The sequence below is a fragment of the Tasmannia lanceolata genome, unplaced genomic scaffold, assembly GCF_043159265.1.
Source record: "Tasmannia lanceolata isolate RefF3 unplaced genomic scaffold, GAP_Taslan_0.1 ptg000008l, whole genome shotgun sequence".
Taxonomy (NCBI): domain Eukaryota; kingdom Viridiplantae; phylum Streptophyta; class Magnoliopsida; order Canellales; family Winteraceae; genus Tasmannia; species Tasmannia lanceolata.
The window spans coordinates 12,226,157-12,251,001 of NW_027518685.1; the positions used below are offsets into that span (position 1 = coordinate 12,226,157).

Genomic DNA, 24,845 nt, shown 5'->3' on the forward strand with positions numbered 1-24,845 from the left:
CCAAAAAGCTCTCACAAGCCAATTAAAGAAGCAAAGACAGTTGGGTTTGTGCAAATATGTTGCGCTGATAACGTCTCCCCTAGATAAAAAAAAAACCTTTTTATTTTAGGGAAATGTTATCAGCACTACTGTATTTTGATGACAGCACTCCTCACTTTATTAAAAGTACAGGATGATCCAAACCGCCCATTACACAGCTTAAATAGGTTGTGGCCCAAAAATTATTGGGAAAATTACATATACACCCCCTGTGGTTTGGCCATTTTCCGCTTTTAACCCCCATCTGCTAACGCTTATCCGTCTCAAATGTAGCAATAGGTCTTCTGTCGCTAGCTCTCCATGAGGCTTCATGTCTATTTTTTGAGACGAAATCGTGTGGTTTGGAAGTTACCAACGAACATTCCCTCAACTTTCTGACATTTTTAAGTAGACCCCATCCGTTGACAGTATGTTCGTTTAACCTCACGGAATGACTAAAACTAACCATGGTTAATATTTTGAGAATAGAAATACCCATGTCACTGGTTTTAAGTCATTTGTAGAGGGATTAGGCTTACACCGTTTCCTACCGCCGCCGTCGCCATCTCCGGCCACCTCCGTCACCTCCATCACAGACAATGAAACCCCACCCCATGGCTACATCAAACCCACATTTCAAGAAAAAAACATTGATAAAAATAAAATAAAAACCCTAAAATATTAGGGTTCTTGTGTAAATCATGATAATGATGTGAATGAAGACAAATAAAACCCCTAAATCAATGGTTTATGTTGATAAATAAACAAGGGTTTGAATCAAACCTTAATTTTCAGTTTTTAAATATGAAAACCCTAATTTTTAGTTGGGGAAGACGAGGGCAATATAGACATTTCCCCCTCTCCCACTCCGTCGCGTTAAAAAAAACTCACGGAAAGTTGAGGGGGTGTCTTTGGTAACTTCCAAACCACAAGGTTTAAAGCGGAAAATGGCTAAACCATAGGGGGTGTATATATAATTTTCCCAAAATTATTTCCTGGAATTTTTTTGGTTCTTGGGATTTCTGTGGAACAAAAAAGTCCCTGGGAGATTGATTGGTGGAAAAAAAACCTCCATAGAGGTATCCCGGTAAAATAAAAATCCCATTTTTGGTTGACCGGACTATGGTGGGAAAAAAATGCTCTGTTTAGTTGCTTGAATTGTTGGGAAGAAAAAGTGTCTTTTGCAAGCTTATTTTTGGTTCCTGGGAGTATTTTTTTTCCAGGCTAGGGTTTCATGCGGGCTTATTTTGGTTCCTGGGATTATTTTGGGCCCAGCAACCAAACGTTGGTTTCTTGCGGCAAGTCCACAAAAGTCCTAAGAACCAAAAAAATTCTGGCAACCAAACGGCACGTTTAATACATTTATTTAAAATTGTCATTTACAAGATATTGCTGGGTGAAATTAGAAAGTTGGTCAAATAAAACGTGTTTCATACATTTAAAATATGTTTAATATGTGTTTTAAAAGGTTTTCCTTAAGATCTAAAGGAATTTTTAAACTGCAAACCCACAGAAGGCAAAAGAAGTGGCGTTTAAAAAATAAGTTTTGCTAACTATGGTTGTGCATTTGTTGCAAATGTGCAAAAAGGAGCTATCGGGAATGCCGTTTAAAATCCTCATGTTTGATCCTCCTATCTTCTATGAAAACCCATGCTAGGGACCTCACTAGACATCACTTCTCACGCGATAAGACCTACAGCTTTAAGCTTTCTCTTCTCACTAGACATCACTATGGTCAGCGGCTCGGACAACATCTCAAAAAGGTCTTCAAACAAGGGTCGCATGATTTGCCGCCCCCGAAATTTCATTTTCTGAATTCGGAATCAAGCGGAATCGGAATGGATTGTGGATTCCACTGCCATATTCCGCAATACTCTGGAGTTGAAATGGGCGATAAGATTCCCAAAACCCAATCCCCATGCACGTGATGCACGTGACACTGGGCGATTAAAAGCGAACCGTTAATCTTCTGGACATCGTCAGATTGTTACCTGAAATAACAATCAACCCTTCAACCTTTCTCGGCGAGGCTCTATTTATAGATCGAAGTGGAAGAGGCGATCTACCCAGAGGAAATCAAAACCCTAGATCGTACGGACGCGCCAATGGAAGTCGCAGCGGCTTCAAATCCCATGCCAGCGCCATCAAATCCAAGCCAGTCGAATCCCAGTAAGAATCTCTCAGCTCTTTTTCATCCATTTTTTCTTTGTTAGGGTTTATTTCACGAAATCATTTGGGTTAGGGTTAGGGTTTCTTATTTTCTTTTCTAGGGTTCGCAATGCCCGTTGTGAAAACGCGGCTCTGTCTCAGTTATAGAATGTAGTTTTTTGATGGGATTTTTTTAATTATCTTATTCTGTTTGGATTTGTATGTTTGTGGTAAATCGATTGAGAAATTATGTCTTTGTCTGGTTAGGATTTGATTTCTATTGCTTTCCTTTGTTATTTGATGGAAATGGAGTTTGTGGTTATTAGGTGATTGGGAGTTCTCTTCCATTTGTAAGGCTCTGTATGTACGGACCTTTCTAGTTGCTTACATGCTCTTTGGAATTTTAATTTTTCCAAGATGAATCAGCTTGCACAACTCCATGATTGAACATGTATATGGTACGGTCAGTTGATTGATATTTATTAGTCCAGGGGGGTCACACCCATGGTTTTAAATTTCGACCAATTTCGGATTTCGGTGGAGACCGACACTGAAACCACCAAAAACCGAAACGGTCATTTATTTCGGCCGAAATTTTGGAATTTCGGTTTTTCAGAAATTTGACCCAAAAATCTGTTTTTTTTTTTTAAATTAATTTAATATTTCACCGAAATTTCGACCGAAATTACCCTGAAATTTCGACCGTAATTACCCCGAAATTTCGACCGTAATTACCCCGAAATTTGATATTGAATAAAATATTAGTTTTGATTTTTGTACCAGATTTCGACTGAAATTTTGAAATGTCGACCGAAATTTCAAAATTTCAGGGTCCGAAACTGGTACCGAAACCGAAATTTTAAACCTTGGTCACACCATGATTGTGGCCAGATGCGCCTAAACATCTGATTGATGACCCGTAAGTCTCCGAGTGAACGGTTTGGATTGTCCAGTTGGTGTTATTTTTGCAGAGGAATTCTTACATTACGGTATAGGGGACATGGGTTGGGCTTATTAGTTGAAAACTGAAATATGAATTATTGGTTGTGTATTTTGCGCGAGTTTCTTGATTTCTCATCATCATATTTGGGTTACTTTTTTATGGGTCTAAAGGAAGTGGGAAGGTAAGTCTCTGTCTCTCTGCCACTCTTTTTTACATTAGCTTTCTTTAAGTCTTTTACTTAGTTGGGTGGCGAGATATATTGAACCTGTATTCCTTGAAGAAAGAGAAGATGTTTTTATATGTATTTTGGATATTAAGTCGACTAGATCCATATTACATATCTTGGCCTTTTGCTTGATGTAGGCATCTCTTCCAAAGCACTCTTGAGGCATGTAGTGGAGAGAATGGAAAAGAGATTGGCAATGTGGAAAATAAATTACCTTCTTATTGGTGGGTGGATCCCCACCCACCCACCCACCGGCACACAGACACACTCAAATCTCATCAAAGCCTCGTTTTTTTTAAAACTGAACATACTTTATGCCCTTATCTAGGTCCCTTGGAATTACTGTAGAGAGCCTAGATTGTGGGAAGACAAAAAATGAGTATGCATCTTGTCATTTTGGAAACCTAAGAAATATGAAAACCTTGGTCAAATATATCAAATTTAGGAATTAGCTATAATTTGTAGTCACGGACAAGAGTGTCGCGTGACGACACGGACACGAAGTGTCGGACACAGCGAACTCTCAAAATTTAGAAACGGGGACACGCCTAAAATAGAAAGTACATATAATCATGATTTGTGGACACGGATTCGTGTGCCAAGTTTCGACAAGGATATGAGGTATCTAACATGGCAACCCAAATTTGGTTGGATGGTGTTTTATCAAGCCAGCCATCGAGTCTATTTTGGTTAGTGTCTCATATGGGGGCTACGGACGCAGGACATAACCTACTATGGATGCTCTTACACTAATTCATACATTTGTTTTTAGCTATGATTTGGCCGACACTTAGAATTTCTTATTGACACACGTGTCGTGTCGTGTCACGACACTTATCTCCAAACGTGTCGACACTCCTTTAGACACTTTTAAATACTGCTTAAGTGTTGGTAACTTTGTATGTATGTACGTGTATGAGTGTGCCACTATTTCTAGATTTTAAGGGTTTCCATGTCAGATACCTCATATCCGTGTCAAAACTCGGCACACGAATCCGTATCCACAAATCATAATTGTATGTGCTTTCTATTTTAGCCGTGTCTCCGTTTCTAAAATTTGGGAGTTTGCCGTGTCCGACACTCCGTGTCTGCGTCGACACGCGACACTCGTGTCTGTGTCCACAAATCATAGGTTTTTAGTATGAATGTGTTGATAGTTGATACCAATTGATGTAGATGATAATACCCAAAGTCTTATGATCAAAACTGATATGCAAGTTGGAGGAAACTTCCCAATTAAACCTCAATAATCAAGGTCCCACAAACCGGTTTAATTTTCATTTCTTTAAAAATAAACTGCAGTTGGAAATTTTGTGAATTCAGGGTTGATAAATATCTCCAAATATGAATCTCACAATCCAAACCCTCAAAAATTTCAAGAACTGATAGCTTAAAATTTCCGTGGATCAAGATATATGGAGAGAGGTTATCTAGTATGAGCCAAAAGAGTATCTAGTATGTATATAATCTTCGATGTTCAGGCATCTCCAACTTGGACATTAGTGATGGGCATCGAGCTTTTTTGTTATCTATTGGTTGTTAAAATGGAATTTAGTGATTTTTTTGGACATCTATTTATAAAATGGAAGTAAATAGCATCTTGTAATCCCTTGGATGGATAAGGTTGTTTCAAGATAAGTGGTTCAAGCATGATCTCCTCCGCTTCATGGATCCCTAAAACTGAACTTTAATGGTTCCAGTTTGGGGAATCCAGGACCTGCAGGTATTGGTGGGCTTTTAAGGAATGAGAATGGGGACGTTATTTGGGCATTCAGTGGGCCAATAGGGGTGGTAGACTCAAATGAGGCGGAAGTTCGAGCCATAAAACAAGGAATTTCTTTACTGCGTAATGTAGACATGAATAGCGTGGTGGTCGACGGGGACTCGCTTAATGTGATAAGGTGGTTAAGAGATCCTCATAAGGTACCTTGGAGATTTTGCAGCTCTATTTGATGAGATTCAGGACAGGATTGAAACCTCCTCGTTATCTTTTAATCATATGAGGCGGTCAGCAAATGGAGAGGCGGACAAGCTCGCTAGAGAGGGAGTTCTCAGGGAGAGAGTGGAGTTTTTCGACTTTCTTCCTCCATAGTTGTTTCCGCTTTGTATTTTAATTCTTTCTGTTTCTCTTTTGCTTTATTTGCCCTTTCCTTGCATCCTCTCCGGACTCCCTCAGTCGGCTTTTCTTTATCAATGAAGTTATCCTTACCATTAAATAAAAAGGTTGTTTCAAGATGGTCCTACTCACTGTAGGCTCCTTAAATTTGGACACAGCTAGAAGGTGCACAACATAATTTTGGCCTCGTTGAAATTGGAAGACTCATTAGAAATGAGGGAGATGAGGTAAACGTTTTCTCTGATCCTATAGTGATGCAAACCTATAGGTTAGCGGAGAAGGGAGAAGGATATGGAGAGAGGGGCTTCCCTTTTTTGATTTCACAAAACTTCTGATTTTGGGAGGGGTGCTATAGACCATGGTATTGGACAATAGGATGTAAGAGGAATTTAAAGGGTTAAGCGATGAGTATTGAGCTTAGGTAATGGACTTTTCCTACATCTAGGCTAACCAAAATACGATAAAATTACTAAAATAAATCTTCAATAAAAAGAAAAAAACATGCTCTTTAATAACATAAAAGCCTAGTCACGGGCTCCTAGATCACATCATATAGGCACTGCAAACTATAACCAAGTGGACTTCAGGCTTTGCCCGTGGTCGATATTCTTAATTTCTAGTGTTCTTTGGGTTGAGCTTGGCTCGTTGAACGTCATAGCATGAATATAGGAATCCATTCTCCACACTTGGAGATTGTCCAACTTCATTATAGAGGCCCCTTGATTTTGAGTATAGAGCTTTTCCCTCCGCTCAAATAGCGTGAAATGCAAAAAAAATGACATGTGATCTTGGGGAAGGCTTTGATAGGGGGATTTGATATCTATGTAGTACTTCCGCCCTTTTAGCAAGCTGAAAAGTTCACTCAACTTGAAATTGAGTTGAGTTGAGTTGAGTAGGTTCAACTTGGCCAAATCACGTGAGACATGAGAAAAAATTTAGTGGATTTTTCTATCAACATACATTCATTTCATATATCTATTTATGCTGTCTATATACCTTTTGTAGAAACCGAGTCATCTAATGAGTTGACTCATTTTTTCATGGAGTCAAGTCGAAATTTTCTATTTTGGCCTACTTGTCGAGTTTGTATTGTTGGCAGCCAACTATTATATTAATGAAACCTATGTTGTTCTGCTTCAATCACTTTTATACTCTCTTATATGTTGCAAAGTAGGAAATGCATTTTTTTCCGTTTTTTATTTGCATAGATGATCTCATTTGTGTTTTTATTTTCTTTAGGTGTTTCATCAGTGCGCTTATTGCATAAGAATCGTTTGCAAGAATATGCACAACGCTCAGCTATTCCACTTCCAATTTATCATACCTTTAATGAAGGTTCCCCTCATGCACCGAGATTTAGATCTACTGTTATAATTGATGGTGCAACATATACGTCATCTCATACATTTCAGCATCGCAAGGCAGCGGAACAGGATGTTGCAAAATTTGCGCTTGACAATATATCTAGAAAGATAAAGGATGAAGGATGCCCTCTAATCGCCGAGGTGTGCTCATACATCATTTATGAGTTGAAATATTTTTTTTATTGAATGGTTTTTATGAGTTGAAATAATTATTATAGATGCTTTGCCATTTTATATGATATCACTAATCAGAAGGGTAACATATGTGTTTTCTATTGCATATCTGTTGTTTTAGTGTCAATACAAATTCAACTATGCGTTTCCAATGGTAGTTTTTGTTAATTCTTTTGTTTCTATGCTCGATAGTACCTTACAACTCCCAAGAAAGTTTTTACACTTCTTTAATGCTCTTTCAAGCTTCCTCCCTGTTCATTTGTTCTCATATCATTTTAATGTTTGCCACATAGTTTCAAAACTCCCCCGCATCATTGTTGACTTGCTCGAATCGGCTCCCTTGTACCTTAGCCATGTTCCTACCCGAGCATGTGTTATGCGGTACAAAATCAATCATAACTCACAACAACCTAGGCCTCATATGCGTTAAATGAGTACTCGATCACGCTGTGTCAAGTCGTCTAGGATTTGCTTTGGCATCACCATTTTGCTTTGGCTTGAAACACTGGTTTGCCCCCTCATGATGTTCTATGAGATCAACAATCTTGATCTCACATATATGCCCCTTCTGTGACTCAAAAATTTCCTTCTATCATTGATCGAAAAGTTACTATGCATTGTTGTTCTATGTTTATAAAAATGTTTTCTATTTCTTTTTACTACATGAAGATCTACCATATACTATATAGGCATGAAATTGGCTCTCGGTGACCCTAATTAATATTAAATCAGTGCAAAACTCAATATAACTCACAATTCATAATGCCAAATGCCAAATATAAATATTACTAAACATAAATTAAATTTGAAATTGTTATTAAGTTCTTAAAACTCTCATCGCTCATATCCAACTCATCCTCAAGCAGCGGGTACTCACCACCCAGCAACATCGTTATTATTGAGGTCCTTGTCTTCCTCTGCTACCTATTCCATCTTAACATCAAGGTAGTCTAGCCTTCAGGGGTTACTAGTGGTTGATTTCTTCTTCTTTAACTTCCTTATATAAAATAATAAAAATTCTAATTAGTTTACTTTAAAGCATAAGTAATGTAAACATTAAAGTTATCATTCAAAAAAAAAATGTAAACATTATAGTAATGAGCCTATTTTCAACTTTAAAATTACATTGAAGATGTTTGAGGCTGTTTTGGGTCTAAAGATCAATTTGAGTAAGCATTCGAACCTACTTTATGAGGAAGAAAAGGCGGCTGATTTTGCTGAAGTAATGAGTTGCAATATCGAGAGGTTTTCGATATATTATATTTGTCTCCTGTTTGGATGTGGTATTCCTTCTAAAGCTTTATGGGCTCCTATCATCGAAAGAATGGATAGGAAGTTGGTAGGATGGAAGAAAAAATGTCTCTCTTGGAGGAAGGATACCTTGATCAAGGCAGCTCTACCAGACCTTCGAACCTACTTTATGTCCCTTTTCAAACTTCTGAAGGATATGGCAAGAAGAGTAGAAAGGCTTCAAAGAAATGTCCTTTGGTAAGGACAAGAAGACAAATATATAAAACATCTCGCTAAATGGGAAGCGGTTTGTAAGGATAAAAAAGTATGGTGGGCTTGGCCTTTGCAATCTGATCTAAAGGAATAAGGCGCTCCTTGCTAAATAGTTGGGCGGAGGACTTTGGCGGATTGCCAAAATCTGAATTTTCATGGGTGTTTGATTGAGAATTCAGATCCTGCAGCTGTTGGAGGGCTCCATCCATAACTCTTATGGACAGAGATCCTTTTCGGGGCCTACAGGGAAAACATAAGTTGAGATGAGGGCTGCTCTCACTGGACTGTTGAATATTTCAGGTAATAAATAATGGGAAGTTCGGACTGGAGGGGAACTCACCTAATTAAATAATGGGAAGTTCGGACTGGACCTAATTAATTGGTTTGGCGAAAGGAAACCGTAAGGGTCAATGGCATATTGCTTCTTACATTGATGAGATTAGGAACAGATGCAAAGATAAGTCGTTTACATTCATGTTTATTCCTTGTAGTGCGAATGATCTCGCTGATAGACTTACGAAATCTGGTGCAAATAGATTAAATCTTTTATCTGGTGCAAATAGATTATATCTTTTTATTGGGCAACCTTTGCCCGATGACTTCTTGTTGTAAATTTCCCTCTTTAGGTCAATTTTTTTTTTCGAAAAATTGTAGCTATACCTTATGAGACAACATTAGATCAAGCTTCCTTGGGTTTAGGTCAAATATTTTTTTTTTTTTCGAAAAATTGTAGCTATACCTTATGAGACAACATTAGATCAAGCTTCCTTGCGTTTAGCTTGGGATTTGAAATTTTGAATACCTTAACAAGGGGAAGCTTAAATGAGATATGTTTGTTGGGAAATGCATGTACATTTTGAGGTTTGATGCTAGAGTAACGTCTTTCGGCTTGGTTTTGAGGCATTCTTATGTAAGAAGTTCATTTGATTTGAGTAATTGAATCTTATGCTTGGGTGAGGGTTCATAGACTATCTATAATATACTTCTTGTTTTCTTTGCTAAAGAAGTAAAGAACTGCAATACGTATCTTAGATATGATAGGTTGGTGAGAACTATGTTAACTTGTACATCCTTTAACTCTATCATTAGTTATCCACATGCAAATTTCTTGGTTGTCAAACATCAGTCGGTAAGAGCTGCGATAAAGAACTCCAATACGTATCTTAAATATAATAGATTTTGAAAATCGGAATTGAATCGTAAATCGTAAGAGGGTAAATCACAAAATTCATATATATATATATATATATATATATATATATATATATATATGAGAGAACATTTCCTACACACTTGTGTAGGTAAGTTACCTACACACTAGCTTAAAATACAGTGGGGGCCCACATTGTTTGGGTGATCCAAACAATTCATTTGAATGGTCCTCACATAGATAGGGTGTCCACAAAAAATCATATCCATAGGATCATCCCAACCCTACGATTTGTGGAGGTAAAATGGACGTGTATACCTTCACAAATTAGTCCATTTTTTGCCTCCATAGTTTGAATGGTTAGGATGATCCTATGGATCTGATTTTTTGTGGACACCCTATCTATGTGAGGATCATTCAAATGAATTGTTTGGATCACCCAAACAATGTGGGCCCCCACTGTATTTTAAGCTAGTGTGTAGGTAACTTATCTACACAAGTGTGTAGGAAATGCTCTCTCTCTCTCTCTCTCTCTCTATATATATATATATATATATATATATATATATATATATATCGGAAAAGTGTTGCTACTCGGTCTTGTAGCTAAGCTTATCTACTTGGTCGGGTTAAATACAATGGGGCCCACATTGTTTGGGTGATTCAAACCATTCATTTGAAAGTCCCTTACCTAGATAGGGTGTCCACAAAAAATCAGACTCATAGGATGATCCTGACCCATCCAACAATGGAGGAAAAAATGGGCAGATTTGTGGACAAACTATGTCTGTCCATTTTTTCCCATTTTCCCTCCACTGTTGGATGGGTTAGGATCATCCTATGGGTTTGATTTTTTGTGGACACCCTATCTAGGTAAGGGGCTTTCAAATGAATGGTTTGGATCACCCAAACAATGTGGGCCCCCATTGTATTTAACCCGACCGAGTAGATAAGCTTAGCTACAAGACCGAGTAGCAACACTTTTCATATATATATATATATATATATATATATATCTCAACAAAGCCTTTGTCCCACGCTAGTTGGGGTGGGCTAAATGAATCCTTTAGAAAAAAAAATTCATGAAGAAGGTAAAAGGGATCTACCCGGCTCTAATCCTGGTTCTAGTTGGGTTCTTAGTTGGGTTCTTCTACGTGGATCATTTTCTTCCATTCTGTCCTATCCAAGGTTATGTTCTCTGTTATGTTCCTAGCTATCAAGTCTTTCCTCACTGTTTCTACCCATGTTATTTTCGGTCTACCCCTACCTCTTTTTACTCCCTCAATTTGGCACGAGTCACCTCTTCTCACCGGAGCATCCAAAGGCCTACGTTGGATATGTCCAAACCATCTTAAGCGGTGCTCTCTCATCTTCTCTTCGATTGGAGCCACCCCCACCTTTTTACGAATGTATTCATTTTTAATTCTATCTAACCTTGTGTGGCCGCACATCCATCTAAGCATCTAAGCATTCGCATCTCTGCTACACTCATCTTATGCACATGCTGCTTTTTGGTGGCCCAACATTCTGAGCCGTACAGCATGGCTGGCCTCACAGCTGTCTTATAAAACTTTCCCTTCAACTTGGTAGGGATTTTACGGTCGCACAGAACATATATATATATATATATATATGAGAAAAGAGAAGGTACTTCCTGGAGTAGATAACTTATCTACTCACCACCTTAAAGTAACAGTTGGGGCCACATTGTTTGGATGATCCAAAGCATTCATTTGATGCGCCCTCACATAGATAGGGTGTGCACAAAAAAATCAGCTCGATAGGATCATCCTAACCCTATGAACTGTGGGGGCAAAAAATGGACAGATTTGTGCAGGTTTATACACGTCCATTTTTGCCTCCACAGTTCATAGGGTTAGGATGATCCTATCAAGCTGATTTTTTGGGCACACCCTATCTATGTGAGGGCCCATCAAATGAATGCTTTGGATCACCCGAACAATGTGGCCCCAACTGTTATTTTAAGGTAGGGAGTAGATAAGTTATCTACTCCAGGGAGTACCTTCTCTTTTTTTTTTCTCTCTCTCTCTCTCCCCATATATATATATATATATATATATATATATATATATATATATATATGGGGAAACGTTTTCTGCGCGATTCCTCAGATAAGTTATCTGAGCAAGAGCTCAAAAAATCATGTGGGCCCACATTGTTTGGATGATCCAAAGCATTCATTTGATAGGCCCTTACATAGATAGGGCGTGCCCAAAAAATCAGCTCCATAGGATCATCCTAACCCTTTGATTTTTGGAGGTTAAAAATGGACAGATTTGTGGAGGTTTATACCCGTCCACTTTAACCTCCACAAATTGAAGGGTTAGGATAATCCTGTGGAACAGATTTTTTGTGCACACTCTATCTATCTTTGGACTATCCAAATGAATGCTTTGGATCATCCAAACAATGTGGGCCCACATGATTTTTTGAGCTCTTGCTCAGATAACTTATCTGAGGTATCGCGCAGAAAACGTTTCTCCAGTAATAGGCCCTTACATAGATAGGGCGTGCCCAAAAAATCAGCTCCATAGGATCATCCTAACCCTTTGATTTTTGGAGGTTAAAAATGGACAGATTTGTGGAGGTTTATACCCATCCACTTTTACCTCCACAAATTGAAGGGTTAGGATAATCCTGTGGAACAAACTTTTTGTGCACACTCTATCTATCTTTGGACTATCCAAATGAATGCTTTAGATCATCCAAACAATGTGGGCCCATATGTTTTTTTGAGCTCTTGCTTAGATAACTTATCTGAGGTATCTCACAGAAAACGTTTCCCCTATATATATAGAAAAGGTTTATGAAAAATATAAAAATTATAAAACAAATTAGATAATAATAAAATATCCAATTATTTAATTTTCATGGAAATCCATTAAATTAAAATAGAAATTACCATGATTAGTTATTCAATATCATAATATAAATTCTTTAGTAACAAACTTATCACACCATTCAACTTAAAAAAAAAAGAACTTATCACACTAATCATCTATTTCCCATTATGATGTAAACTCATGCATATTGAATAATCTCAACTCGACTCAACTCAACTCAACAAAGCCTTTGCCCCAAACTAGTGTGGGTCGGCTAAAATGAATCATTTAGAAAAATTTCATGAAGAAGGTGAAAGGAATCTACCCGGCTCTAATCCCGGCATATTGAATAATAATCTTAAAAATAATAAAAACACAAGATCATATCAATTCTCAAAGTCTCAAACATCAAATGACAAATCAATTATAAAAAACCGATGATTTGTCGATGTTGTCCTTATTGTCGTCTCCCTCGATGTAAGTAATGCCCTCAAGCGCATTGTCACGGGCCTAATGTTTGAGCAGCGGAATAGCCCGTGCGGCGCCCCAACATAGGTGTATGCGAGGGCAAGCCCTTAACGGTGCAAGATTCTGAAGGCCCTGCATGCCCAACACCTCTTGATGATTAATAGGTGCACACAAACTCTAAGCTGTTCAACAGGCTACTCGGCTTAGATCTTGACATGCACTTCTAAATACCCACTCTCATGATCAACCTGCATCACGAGTACATCGAACATCAGGCCTTGGAGCCCAATGCAAAGTCCATCAAGTACGAGGCATGACGATGCCACGCACCAATCCGCCAAGCACTGGGGCTCGGTCATCGAAGGAGCAAGATGCCCCATGGACTGATTCGCAAGGTGTACACCTCGCGAGGGCAACCGAGGTCTCCCCGGCACGAACTCATGGAAGATCTAGAGATTGGCCTGTCCACAAGACTACTGCAGTGCAGAAGGCAAACAGTATAGCTAGTCCCTTAAACCGGTCCGTACGTGTAATGCATGTGGGAACTCAACCCAACATGCACCGTCTTTGGTGCCCATCCTCGACCAAAGAAACTGGAACATCCCTATGGATAACTCGTAGTCCGCACCCAAAGCTCCCTTATGGCGCGCCCACGAGTTGTAGTATGATTTCTTGCTATGTGCGTTACATGCACGAGCAAGTCCTCTTGCCACCTATAAGCAAACCACCAAGGTTCCGACCTACACCCGCTAGGCCTACCAGGAGAGGAGCCAACAAATCACGGGGCCAAGTCCCCCTATAGAGTTTGGCCAACCAACCCTCTCAACCAGGAGTGCCCACCAAACGTTCTATTAGAGACGACTTTGCGAAACGCAACGAGATGACTTTTTAATACCGGTTGTGTCCCCAAACTGTTTCCCCGTGACACTACCCCACCTGATAACGTCGACGCCCTCGTCGACACTGAGCACTCTGCGAAGTTCAGTTCTACAATAGCAGTGACTTCTCAATCTTGAAAACAGCTGTCATTGGTACTTCGACAATCAGTCCATTTTGACTTCTACTGCATATCACTGCCTCAAGTTCTGTCAACCACTGCGTTAGATTTGTTGGAGTTATCTTCAACATCGATGGTTTTCTCGGACTCCATCAAACTAGGCTAAGGTCTTATGACGGTGCCTACAAATGCTGCGGAAGAACCATCATAGGTCCTGCCTCCTGGTGAGGCAAAGGATCCCCTGGTAGGATTGACTGCTGCGGCAGCCACGCAAAGTGAGAACATTGGCTGGGAAACAACCTACATCCCCGGGTGAAAGGAACCGTGATAGGTTCCACCTCCTTGTGAAGGCCACGAATCCCCTGTTGGGATTAGCAACTGCAAAACACCTGCTACTCTGTCAGGTTTAAAGATCTTAAGGGGAACCAACCACATCCCCAACTGCGACGCTTAGTCTTTCTTACTTTAGTCCATCGCTATAGTACTTGTCTGAACAATCAACCCTTATGCCACCAATGGTTGCTTGGGTGTCCGCGGCTAGTACTCAGACTGCTAACCACCCAAATCTTCCATTATTCAGATTGAGCTGCTCTTTTCAGTCTCATCAAACATAGAAATTCTAAAGTAACAAGAAGCACACAAGTCAACTATGCAGTCCCATACCAACACAGTCAACTCATATGCCATCTGAGCTCACCACAGTCCCATATCAGCACAGCAAACCCATTATCGATCTAAGCGGCCTCGGCGTCCATTACTAGGTCTTTCTGAGGAGGGCATCTCTCATGCCCGATAATGATTGTGATATGCCATCCGAGTATTTCTGTCATTGACCAGGTCTTCACCCTGAGCATATCTTAAGTTCGTCGAGGTCGTGAACACACTTTCACCCTGCTGGCCCCCAGTATCGTCACCCTTCTCATGTGATGTACCTTGACCTTGGTTCGTCGGTGCTTCCTCTTCACCCTAGGAGCATACTGCTAGCTCATCAAATTGGTTATGCCATCACACTGAGTAAGCAATTTCACTTCTGTAAAGCGCTTTGATGCCGACACGTTCAGCACCTCATCTGATAGGGGAAGGCTTATGCCAGCAAGCCAACCCTTTGTCATTTCAAGCCCTCATGCCATATGCAAACACATCGCTGTTTAGCCAACACTGCAACAGAGCATTACAACTCCCCAACTGCTACTTCCGATCTCACACATCGGTGGTTCATTGAAACATGCCATCCCATTCGCTAACGGTTGCTGCTCTTCCATTGTATCAAGCTTTGAGCAAATCCATTGAACAATGCTTCAACAAACATAGACGGAACAAGTCTTTCCATGCCATCGCGCCTCTGTTGCGTGAGTCAAGTAGAATAGGGGAGAGTTCAAACTTCCAAGGTGCCATACTTTGCCACTTTGTTTGCCGAGCTTACAAAATAACCTGTGCCACCAGCACATCTCAATGATGTCTCGCACACACCACTGAGAAAGCAATGTATCACTTTTCAGAAAGGAACATACCCACACAATTTCAGCTCTCCTTCGGCTAATTAATGGACTTTCAAAGTGATAGTTTCAAAGACATCCGCGGAATAGCAAACCAAGCTGCCACCACTTGGCAAACATTCACGTTCCTTCCAACTCTGCCACAACTGAAAGCGTTTCCCGTTCTTTTGTGCACTGCTACACGCACTAAGGATGCATTAACTATAGCCACAAACACTGCAACTTGCTGCAACTAAGCCATCACAGACACCATCTGTATCATAGCTCTTTGACAAGCTCTTGCATTCACAACCTGCTCTGATATGTCATTTGATACCATCTGATACCAACTATCAAGCACACTGTGAATTTAGCTTGGACCATTTGACTCTGATACCAACTGTCACGGGCCTAATGTTTGAACAACGGAATAGCCCGTGCGACGCCCCGACATAGGTGTATGCTAGGGCAAGCCTTCAACGATGCAAAGTTCTGAAGGCCCTGCACGCCCAACACCTCTTGATGCTTAACAGGTGCACACAAACTCTAAGTTGTTCAATAGGCTACTTGGCTTAGATCTTGACATGCACTTCTAGATACCCACTCTCATGATCAACCTGCATTACGAGTACATCGAACATCAGGCCTTGGAGCCCAATGCAAAGTCCATCGAGTACGAAGCATGACAATGCCACGCACCAATCCGTCAAGCACCAAGGCTTGGTCATCCAAGGAGCAAGATGCCCCATGGACTGATTCGCAAGGTGTACACCTCGCGAGGGAAACCGAGGTCGCCCCGGCACGAACTCATGGAAGACTTAGAGATTGGCCTGCCCACAAGACGTACTGCAGTGCAGAAGGCAAACAGTATAGCTAGCCCCTGAACCGGTCCGTACGCGCAATGCATGTGGGAACCTAACCCAACATGCACTGTCTTTGGCTCCCATCGTCGACCAAAGAAACTGGAGCATCCCTGTGGATAACTCGCAGTCCGCACCCAAAGCTCCCTTAGGGCACGCCCACGAATTGTAGTATGATTTTCTGTTGTGTGCATTACATGCACGAACAAGTCCTCTTGCAACCCATAAGCAAACCACCAAGATTCCGGCCTACACCTACTAGGCCTATCGGGAGGGGAGGGAGGGGGGAGTCAGCAGGTCACGGGGCCAACTCCCCCTATAGAGTTTGGCCAACCAACCTTCTCAACCAGGAGTGCCCACCAAATGTTCTATTAGAGACGACTTTGCGAAACGCAATGAGACGAGGTTTTAATATTGGTTGTGTCCCCGAACTGTTTCCCCATGACAGCATGCATTGTGTTTGACTGGTTCAATTTGTTGGAATTCCTCCTCTGTCCTCTTCCATCTCATGAGTGAGCTTTTGAAACTTTTACTAGCACAAAAGAGAAAGAGTCTTTTGAAAGGAAATTCTATCTCCCTTAATACAAAACTTAATTACGATAAATCGCATTGTGTTTGACTGGTTCAATTTGTTGGAATTCCTCCTCTGTCCTCTTCCATCTCATGAGTGAGCTTTTGAAACTTTTACTAGCACAAAAGAGAAAGAGTCTTTTGAAAGGAAATTCTATCTCCCTTAATACAAAACTTAATTACGATAAATCGCATAAATCGTACAAGTTATGATCGAATCTTAAGATTCAATTGAAAATTGTAAAGTTAATACAAATTAAGATTCAATTCGAAATCCATAAGATTTGATTGAATTGTAAGAGAGTGAATTGCTTTTTCCCATTTTTTTGCATTAACATACATTACCCATGGTTTAATAGGCGCTATAAAGCATTTTAACATTAAAAATCTGAAGTGATGAAGTTATAATATTTAATGTGGCATTGAAACTTTAAGAATGGAGACAAATGTTCACCGATTTGTTTGACTTGAACTTATTTGCATGGCCCCTAGCATGCTTGGACACTTCAAAGAATATTTTTTTATTTTCAATAGCTTCAAGGCATTCCTAGTATAACAAAACTAAAATGACAACCACAAGTTTCAACTTAAATTCAAATTCAAACTCAAAGCAAAACCAACCACACCCCTCAATAAAGGACAAGGTTGCCTCAAAGAGAGTCTTACACCATATAAATAGATTTTTTCCACCTCTAAAATACTTCCTTTCCTAGACCTTTCCTAGTCACTTTCTAACTATAAAACACTCCTAAAATAATCCTAATAGAGAGAGAATTCTGATGAATAAAAATCAAAATTTTCCAAATGAAACAAACTCAATTCACGTATAAGGATGATACGTTCTCTTGGAACTATTTCTAATTATACACCAGCTCTCATTCAGCCTTCCGACTCCAAACTACCCCTCCACATACATTACCCATGGTTTAATAGGCGCTATAAAGCATTTTAACATTAAAAATCTGAAGTGATGAACTTATAATATTTAATGTGGCATTGAAACTTTAAGAATGGAGACAAATGTTCACCGATTTGTTTGACTTGAACTTATTTGCGTGGCCCCTAGCATGCTTGGACACTTCAAAGAATATTTTATTATTTTTTATTTTCAATAGCTTCAAGGCATTCCTAGTATAACAAAACTAAAATGACAACTACAAGTTTCAACGTAAATTCAAACTCAAAACAAAACCAACCACACCCCTCAATAAAGGACAAGGTTGCCTCAAAGAGAGTCTTACACCATATAAATAGATTTTTCCCACCTCTAAAATACTTCCTTTCCTAGGCCTTTCATAGTCACTTTCTAACTATAAAACACTCCTAAAATAATCCTAATAGAGAGAGAATTCTGATGAATAAAAATCAAAATTTTCCAAATGAAACAAACTCAATTCACCTATAAGAATGATACGTTCTCTTGGAACTATTTCTAATTATATACCAGCTCTCATTCAGCCTTCCTACTCCAAAGTAAACCTCCACAATTCACACACCCTATCCTAGAACATGGACTTTCTAAGCCCCCAACAAAAATATTATGAAAATTCAACTAAAAGCCACCAAAATTAATAAAAAATCTTTTTTTTAAGGTTGTCCTTGTCGTATTTCTGGTTTGAAAGACCTATGGCTATCTGTTGCATCATTTCATATTGAAATGCAATGTACACTCTGCTTTTTACAGTTTCATTGATATGTAAAATGTTCTTAATAGTTTTGCATATTCTATAATAGCTGATATATATATATATATATATAGAGGAAAAGGATTGTACACTCGAGCGTACCAAGCTTATGGTACGCTCGAGTGCCCAATCACATGTGGGCCCACTTTGTTAGGATGATCCAAAGCATTCATTTGAAAGGCCCTTACATAGATGATGTGTGTACCAAAAATCAGCTCCATAGGATCATCCTAACCCATCCATTTGTGGAGGTCAAAACGGACAGACACTGTGTGTCCACAAATCTGCCCATTTTTGCCCTCCACTTTTGGAGGGATTAGGATGATTCAATGGAGCTGATTTTTGGTACACACCCCACCTATGATAGGGCCTTGCAAATGAATGCTTTGGTTCACCACAAAAAATGTGGGACCCATGTGATTGGGCACCCGAGCGTACCATAAGCTTGGTACACTCGAGCGTACAATCCTTTTCCTCATATATATATATATATATATATATATATATATATATATATATTTGAAATGGGAGTTGTTATAATATTTCTTTTATATTGTTTTTCTTGATTTTGGACTTAAGATGAGACAACACCGCTTAAGATGGTTTGGTCATATCCAACGTAGGCCTTTGGATGCTCAGTGAGAAGAAGTGACTTGTGCCAAGTTGATGGAGTAAAAAGAGGTAGGGGCAGACCGAAAACAACTTGGGTAGAAACAGTGAGGAAAGACTTGAGGGCTAGGAACATAACAGAGAACATGACCTTTGATAGGATAGAATGGAAGAAAATGATCCATGTAGATGATCCCAACTAGTGTTAGGATTAGACTTAGTCAATTTGAGCCGGGTAGATCCTTTCACTTTCTTCATGATAATTTTCTAAAGGATTCATTAGCCGACCCCAACTAGTTTGGGACAAAGGCTTAGTTGAGTTGAGTATTAATTTTCTTGATTTTGATTGTTGTCGCAACAGAAATTTGGACAGGTTGTGAATTGCCTCTTAGAAGTCTCTTTCCCCCCTTCTTCTTCTTGGTAAAGCTAACACTTACTTAACAAGGCAAAAACTCTTTTTTTACCCTCTTCTTCTTGGTAAAGCTAACATCTACTTAACAAGACAAAAATATCCATGTAAATAGCCTTCCACCATTTCAATTTTACTCCAACCAGAGATTAACTAACCCATGTTTAAGATTTTTATGCATGTAGTGAAGGTGAGCTGTCGAAATAAAATGTCGCACCTTTTCATCTTTTTGGAGCAGATGCCAAAGGGTGCTCTTAGATGTTATGCACTGGACGAGCTGTTGTTATGTCATGTTGCTTTCTTTCATCTTCACAATGACTTTGATATAATTGGCTACGTTCAGAGGCACCGAGTGTCGTTTCTAGGGTTTCCTCGATTTACAAATATCATGTGGACATCTATCTAAAATCAACATAATGTAAGTACCATCTATGTAATTCACACAAAAAAGAGGTTTTGCTATTGTTAAGCCCCTCTTCTGATTGGAAATGTTTTTTGAACTGAATAGGCCCTTACATGCATCTGGCTTCTCTAGGAAAAATAGTAAAAGTAATATAGCAATGTATAAAAAAGTGGTGACTTTAGAGGCCACAACGTCCGGATACATGTGTAAAACTAAACTGCACACACATGCAGGCAAAGTGGCAAACACAACTTGTATATGTAGCTATGTCATCTGCATATTCATTTTGTATAGTATAGTCTCTCTCTCTCTCTCTATATATATATATATATATATATATATATATATATATATGAGGAAAGTGTTTCTACTCGGTCCCCTAGATAAGCTTATCTACTCCTCCCTTTAAAAAAATACAGTGGGCCCACGCTGTTTGGATGATCCAAAGCATTCATTTGATAGGTCTTAACATAGATAGGGTGTGCCCAAAAAATCAGCACCAAAGGGTCATCCTAGCCCTTCGTTTTGTAGTGCCTTGTGGTGCCCAGAATGGACACATATAAACGTCCACGTTTATATGCGTCCATTTTGGACACGGTGTGCCCAACAAAACGAAGGGCTAGGATGACCCTTTGGTGCTGATTTTTTGGGCACACCCTATCTATGTTAAGACCTATCAAATGAATGCTTTGGATCATCCAAACAGCGTGGGCCCACTGTATTTTTTAAAGGGAGGAGTAGATAAGCTTATCTAGGGGACCGAGTAGAAACACTTTCCTCATATATATATATATATATATATATATATATATATATATATATATACGGTCGAGTAGATAAGCTTATCTACTCGGTCGGCTAAAAACAGTGGGGGCCCACATTTTAGGGTGATCGAAACCATTCATTGAAAGGTTCTTACCTAGATAGGGTGTCCACAAAAAATCAGCCCCATAGGATCATCCTAACCCATCCAACAGTGGAGGGGAAAATGGGTGGGACAACTACCTGCCATTTGTTCATCAAAATTTGTGTTTCTTTATCCTTGTAAAATTTTTGCTATTTTACAATGCTAATTGTGTTGATGACTATTTTTGCTCACAAATTTTCTTCACGTCACATTTAAATATGGCCCCATTGACATATAGCAGCATGCAGGTTTCTGGAAAGAAGCTAGTTTCATAGTTAAATTATTTGTGTTATTCATATCTGTCGATAGATTATAATTATCAGTTGTCTCAATAACTTTGAATGTCTCAAAAATCACATCGAGACCTTGTTTGGTGACATAAATGCTTGGGGGGTGACCTCACATAGATGGGGATGGTTTGTCATCCACTGCCCCATATTTGTTTGTTTCTCATCATTGTGCTAAACAGAGAGATTTGTCCCTGTTTGCCATCATGGGTTGAATTCCAATTGTATGACCTTTCTGCTCATTAAAAGTCTTCCCGAGCCTTTAATTGCATTGATGTTAAAGTTGCGAGAAGCGGAATTGCTGTAATGAATCCTTAATTTGAATTTGTTTGTGAGAAATAATCAATCTTATCAGATAATTTATGATTTAGTGGAATTACTGTTACCTCTACACAAAGTGAAAAAACCGTACTGTATATTACTTGAGAATCAGCTAGACAACTTGGAGTTACAATACGGTCAACAAATTATGCCTTCTGACCATTCTATATAGAGAATCTAAGTGATGAAATGTGATATGGAATGTATGGAAATTAAGGAGAGCTGAAATTTGGCATTAGCTTAGGGATGTGTTGTATTATTATTAACCCCCTTGCAATTTTCACCCTCGTTCACCCGTTCCCCCCTTTCTTGTCTTTGCCTCTGAGTAGCCACTTATTTTCTGCACCCTTGTATTCATTTGTCTTGGCTTTCATATTCATTTGGCAATTGTTTTCCATCACTCAAGATATGATCTTTTTCAGTAACCTTAATGATACAAATTCTTACAGAATTTGTCTTCGGTATTTATTGGTGTGTGACCCTGCTTTAGTTCCTGATAAATGCGTAGTAGTTTCAAATAAGATCAGGAAATTGCTTAATTTATGTTTGGACACTCGGACAAATAAGGAAACTGAGCAAGTCATCACTAATGACCTATGCATTTTTCTGTGGGATCATGTTATATGCTTTCTTGTTTATTCATTTTTCAGGATACAGTATTCTGCAAGTCCATCCTCAATGAGTTTGCAGTGAAAATGAATGTGGAAATGCCAAAATATAATACCACTCAGTCAGAAGGGCTTCTTCCTGTTTTTGTTTCCTCGTTGTCTTTTGATGGTACGAGTTACACAGGGGGTGCCGGAAAGAATAAGAAAGAGGCCGAACAGATGGCAGCACGAACTGCTATCCAGTCCATTCTAGGTATGTACAATGCTTTCATGGTTCTCTATCTGAATTCATTCACATGATTTGGAAGTGGCATTTCTTCATTCTTTCAAGGGCTGGTTTTAATAGTTTGATATTATTTTGCAGGTAACTCTGGCTCTGGAACTACTCTCTCTCAAATTATAAAATCTAAGATCAAACTTTATCATGCAATACACAAAGTTAGTGAGTTTACTTTTCCGCATGATATGAATACAACAATGGGAGGACGAAATCTTTTTAATATGCCGCAGATTGCGTATTCTGAGCCTATGTCTTCTGGATTAATTTCTTTGGCCCCTGTATCTAATCCATCTGTTTCTGAATTTAAGAAACCAAAGGAGGAAATGTTTAATGAAATTGCTCCTGGCTCTACTGATGGGGCCCATTTCAACCAAACAATGCCTCTAGTTTCACCGTCAGACTCGTCGTTGGTAGCACAAGTAACTTCCCCACCAGCCCAGATACCGACCTCTTCTACACTCACCGGAGTTCCTCCTCCTTCTCAGACAGAGGTTTCACAAGTGAAAACTGCGGATCAATTGGTAGCGCCAGCCCCTACAGTCAGCTTTGTCGGTCAAGACAATGTTAATGCAGGTGCGAGAAAACGCTCGTGGTGGAAGAACAAGAAGAAAAATGAGGCAAAGCGACAACGGACTGATGCGAATGCAGATGCAGAATAGGTACTTACTATTTCTTTTATTACTATCTAAGGGGCTGTTTGGATACGTGGATTTGAGAATCCAGGTCTTAGTTTGAAAGTGGAGTAAAATTCTGGATTTTACAATCCGTTATCCTGGATTTTAAGTAAGAAATCCAGGTTTTAGAAATCTCTCCCCCATCCTGGGATTTTTATAACCTGGAAACACGGGACGATCTCCTGCTCTCCCTCAACGGAAAGAAGGGCGAGAAATCAGAAAACAACAGATGGTCTCCTTCTCTCGTCTCCCATCCAGGATTTTGAGGAAATCCAAGATTCTAAAATCTGCGTATCCAAACGGCCCCTAAAGTGTTTCAACTCCATCATTGTCCTGCATATGCTTACAATTAGTTTGCTAGATTACTTCGATTATTGAAGGCTGACATTAAAAATTAGGGAACTGATATCTGTAGAACCATGTTTTGATGATAGGGCAAATCACCTTTTTTAACTCTTATGTAATTGGTTGCTTTGAGTTTTTGTTGATTTATAATATCTTTTGACAAGTGGTTAAAAAAGCATAAAACAAGGTGATTCGCCGCATTATCAAAACATGGTTGTGCGGTTATAAAAATTATTTTGAAATTTTTTTATGTGGCCAAACATAATTCAGGTATGTTCGTTAAAGAGTATTAGCACCCAAATAGTAAAATGAAATGATTATTTCTTGGTATAGTTTTTTACAGGTGTCGAGGAAGGTGTACAAGGTGTTTATTGTTGTGGAAGGTGTTGTACCTAGGGTGTCGTTGACAAAGGTGTGGTGTGTTGGCAATGGGGTTAACAACACTAGATGTTAGGAAGACCTAGTGGTGAGGGTGTACTTTGATGACAGACTAAGTACTCCTAGAACTTCATATGTTAGTATCCTAACCTTAGTTTACTATTGCAATATAGTTAAACTGAAACATATCAAACTTTCTAAGAAGAATGTTTTCACTTTATTTGGATTCTAATGTCATTTAATATTTTCCCCAATTAGTTTGGATATAAAATTATCTTTCTGCTTGATTATATGGTTCTACATCAGATAATCTTCTTGTGAGGGTGACCAATACTCTTGGTGTTATGCTACTCTCTTAATTTACTATGTTTCAAAATAATCTCTGGATTTTATTCACCTTCGCAATTATTATTTTTTGAATTTTCATAGGCTGTTAACTAGAGAGAAATTTGTTCTTAAAGAAAGAAATTGGTTGATAAATTGAATTATATTTTTTCTGAAATTAATTTTGCCTACATTTATCATTTGTGAATTGTGATACATTGAGTTTACTCCCGGATATGAAAAAGTCGTCATAGATAAAGAAAATGACTAATCTAGTGACCCTTTGGTGGGAAAAAAATTCCAGGGTAGTAGGGTTGAAGTTTTCCTAAAAACTGATTTTTTTTTTTTTTTTGGGAAGAGACTTTCCCTGGAAATCGAGTTACTGCTGGAAAGTTCATTCTTTCCCTGCATCCAAACAGCACCCTTTAGTGCATCAAATCTTTCTTGAGCTTCAATATTCTTTCCCTGTATCCAAACAGCACCCTATAGTACATCAAATCTTTCTTGAGCTTCAATTGAAAAGAGTCAGGTTAGCCCTGTTTTGACTTTTACAAATATCTCTTGGTAAAACTGAAGGTGGTGAGTCTGAAAATTAGTAGTGAACCTAAAATATTGTTGAAAAATGTAGAACTGAAAATTATCCACTCTGTCATATGTATACTAACTAGTAACTACTATGTTCAGTTTATCTCGAAATTTAGAGAATATTACAGTGAAATTTGCTTTATCTCTCCTCTTTCGCTGTAATTCAGAGAAAATT

At 39.0% G+C, this 24,845-nt stretch overlaps 1 protein-coding gene across 2 annotated transcripts; it reads left to right on the forward strand.

Annotated features, from left to right (window-relative positions):
- Positions 1-1,888: 1,888 nt before the first annotated feature.
- Positions 1,889-24,048, forward strand: LOC143884375 (uncharacterized). Of its 2 annotated transcripts, none has more exons than XM_077387904.1 (5): positions 1,889-2,187; positions 6,691-6,956; positions 22,127-22,337; positions 22,449-23,023; positions 23,727-24,048. In XM_077387904.1, exons 1-4 carry the CDS (start codon positions 2,124-2,126, stop codon positions 23,021-23,023), a joined length of 1,116 nt encoding a protein of 371 aa, XP_077244019.1. In that variant the 5' UTR covers positions 1,889-2,123; the 3' UTR covers positions 23,727-24,048. The 2 variants fall into 2 exon arrangements, with proteins under 2 accessions (XP_077244019.1, XP_077244018.1); XM_077387903.1 differs by having other exon boundaries at positions 1,894-2,187; positions 23,717-24,048.
- Positions 24,049-24,845: the final 797 nt, after the last annotated feature.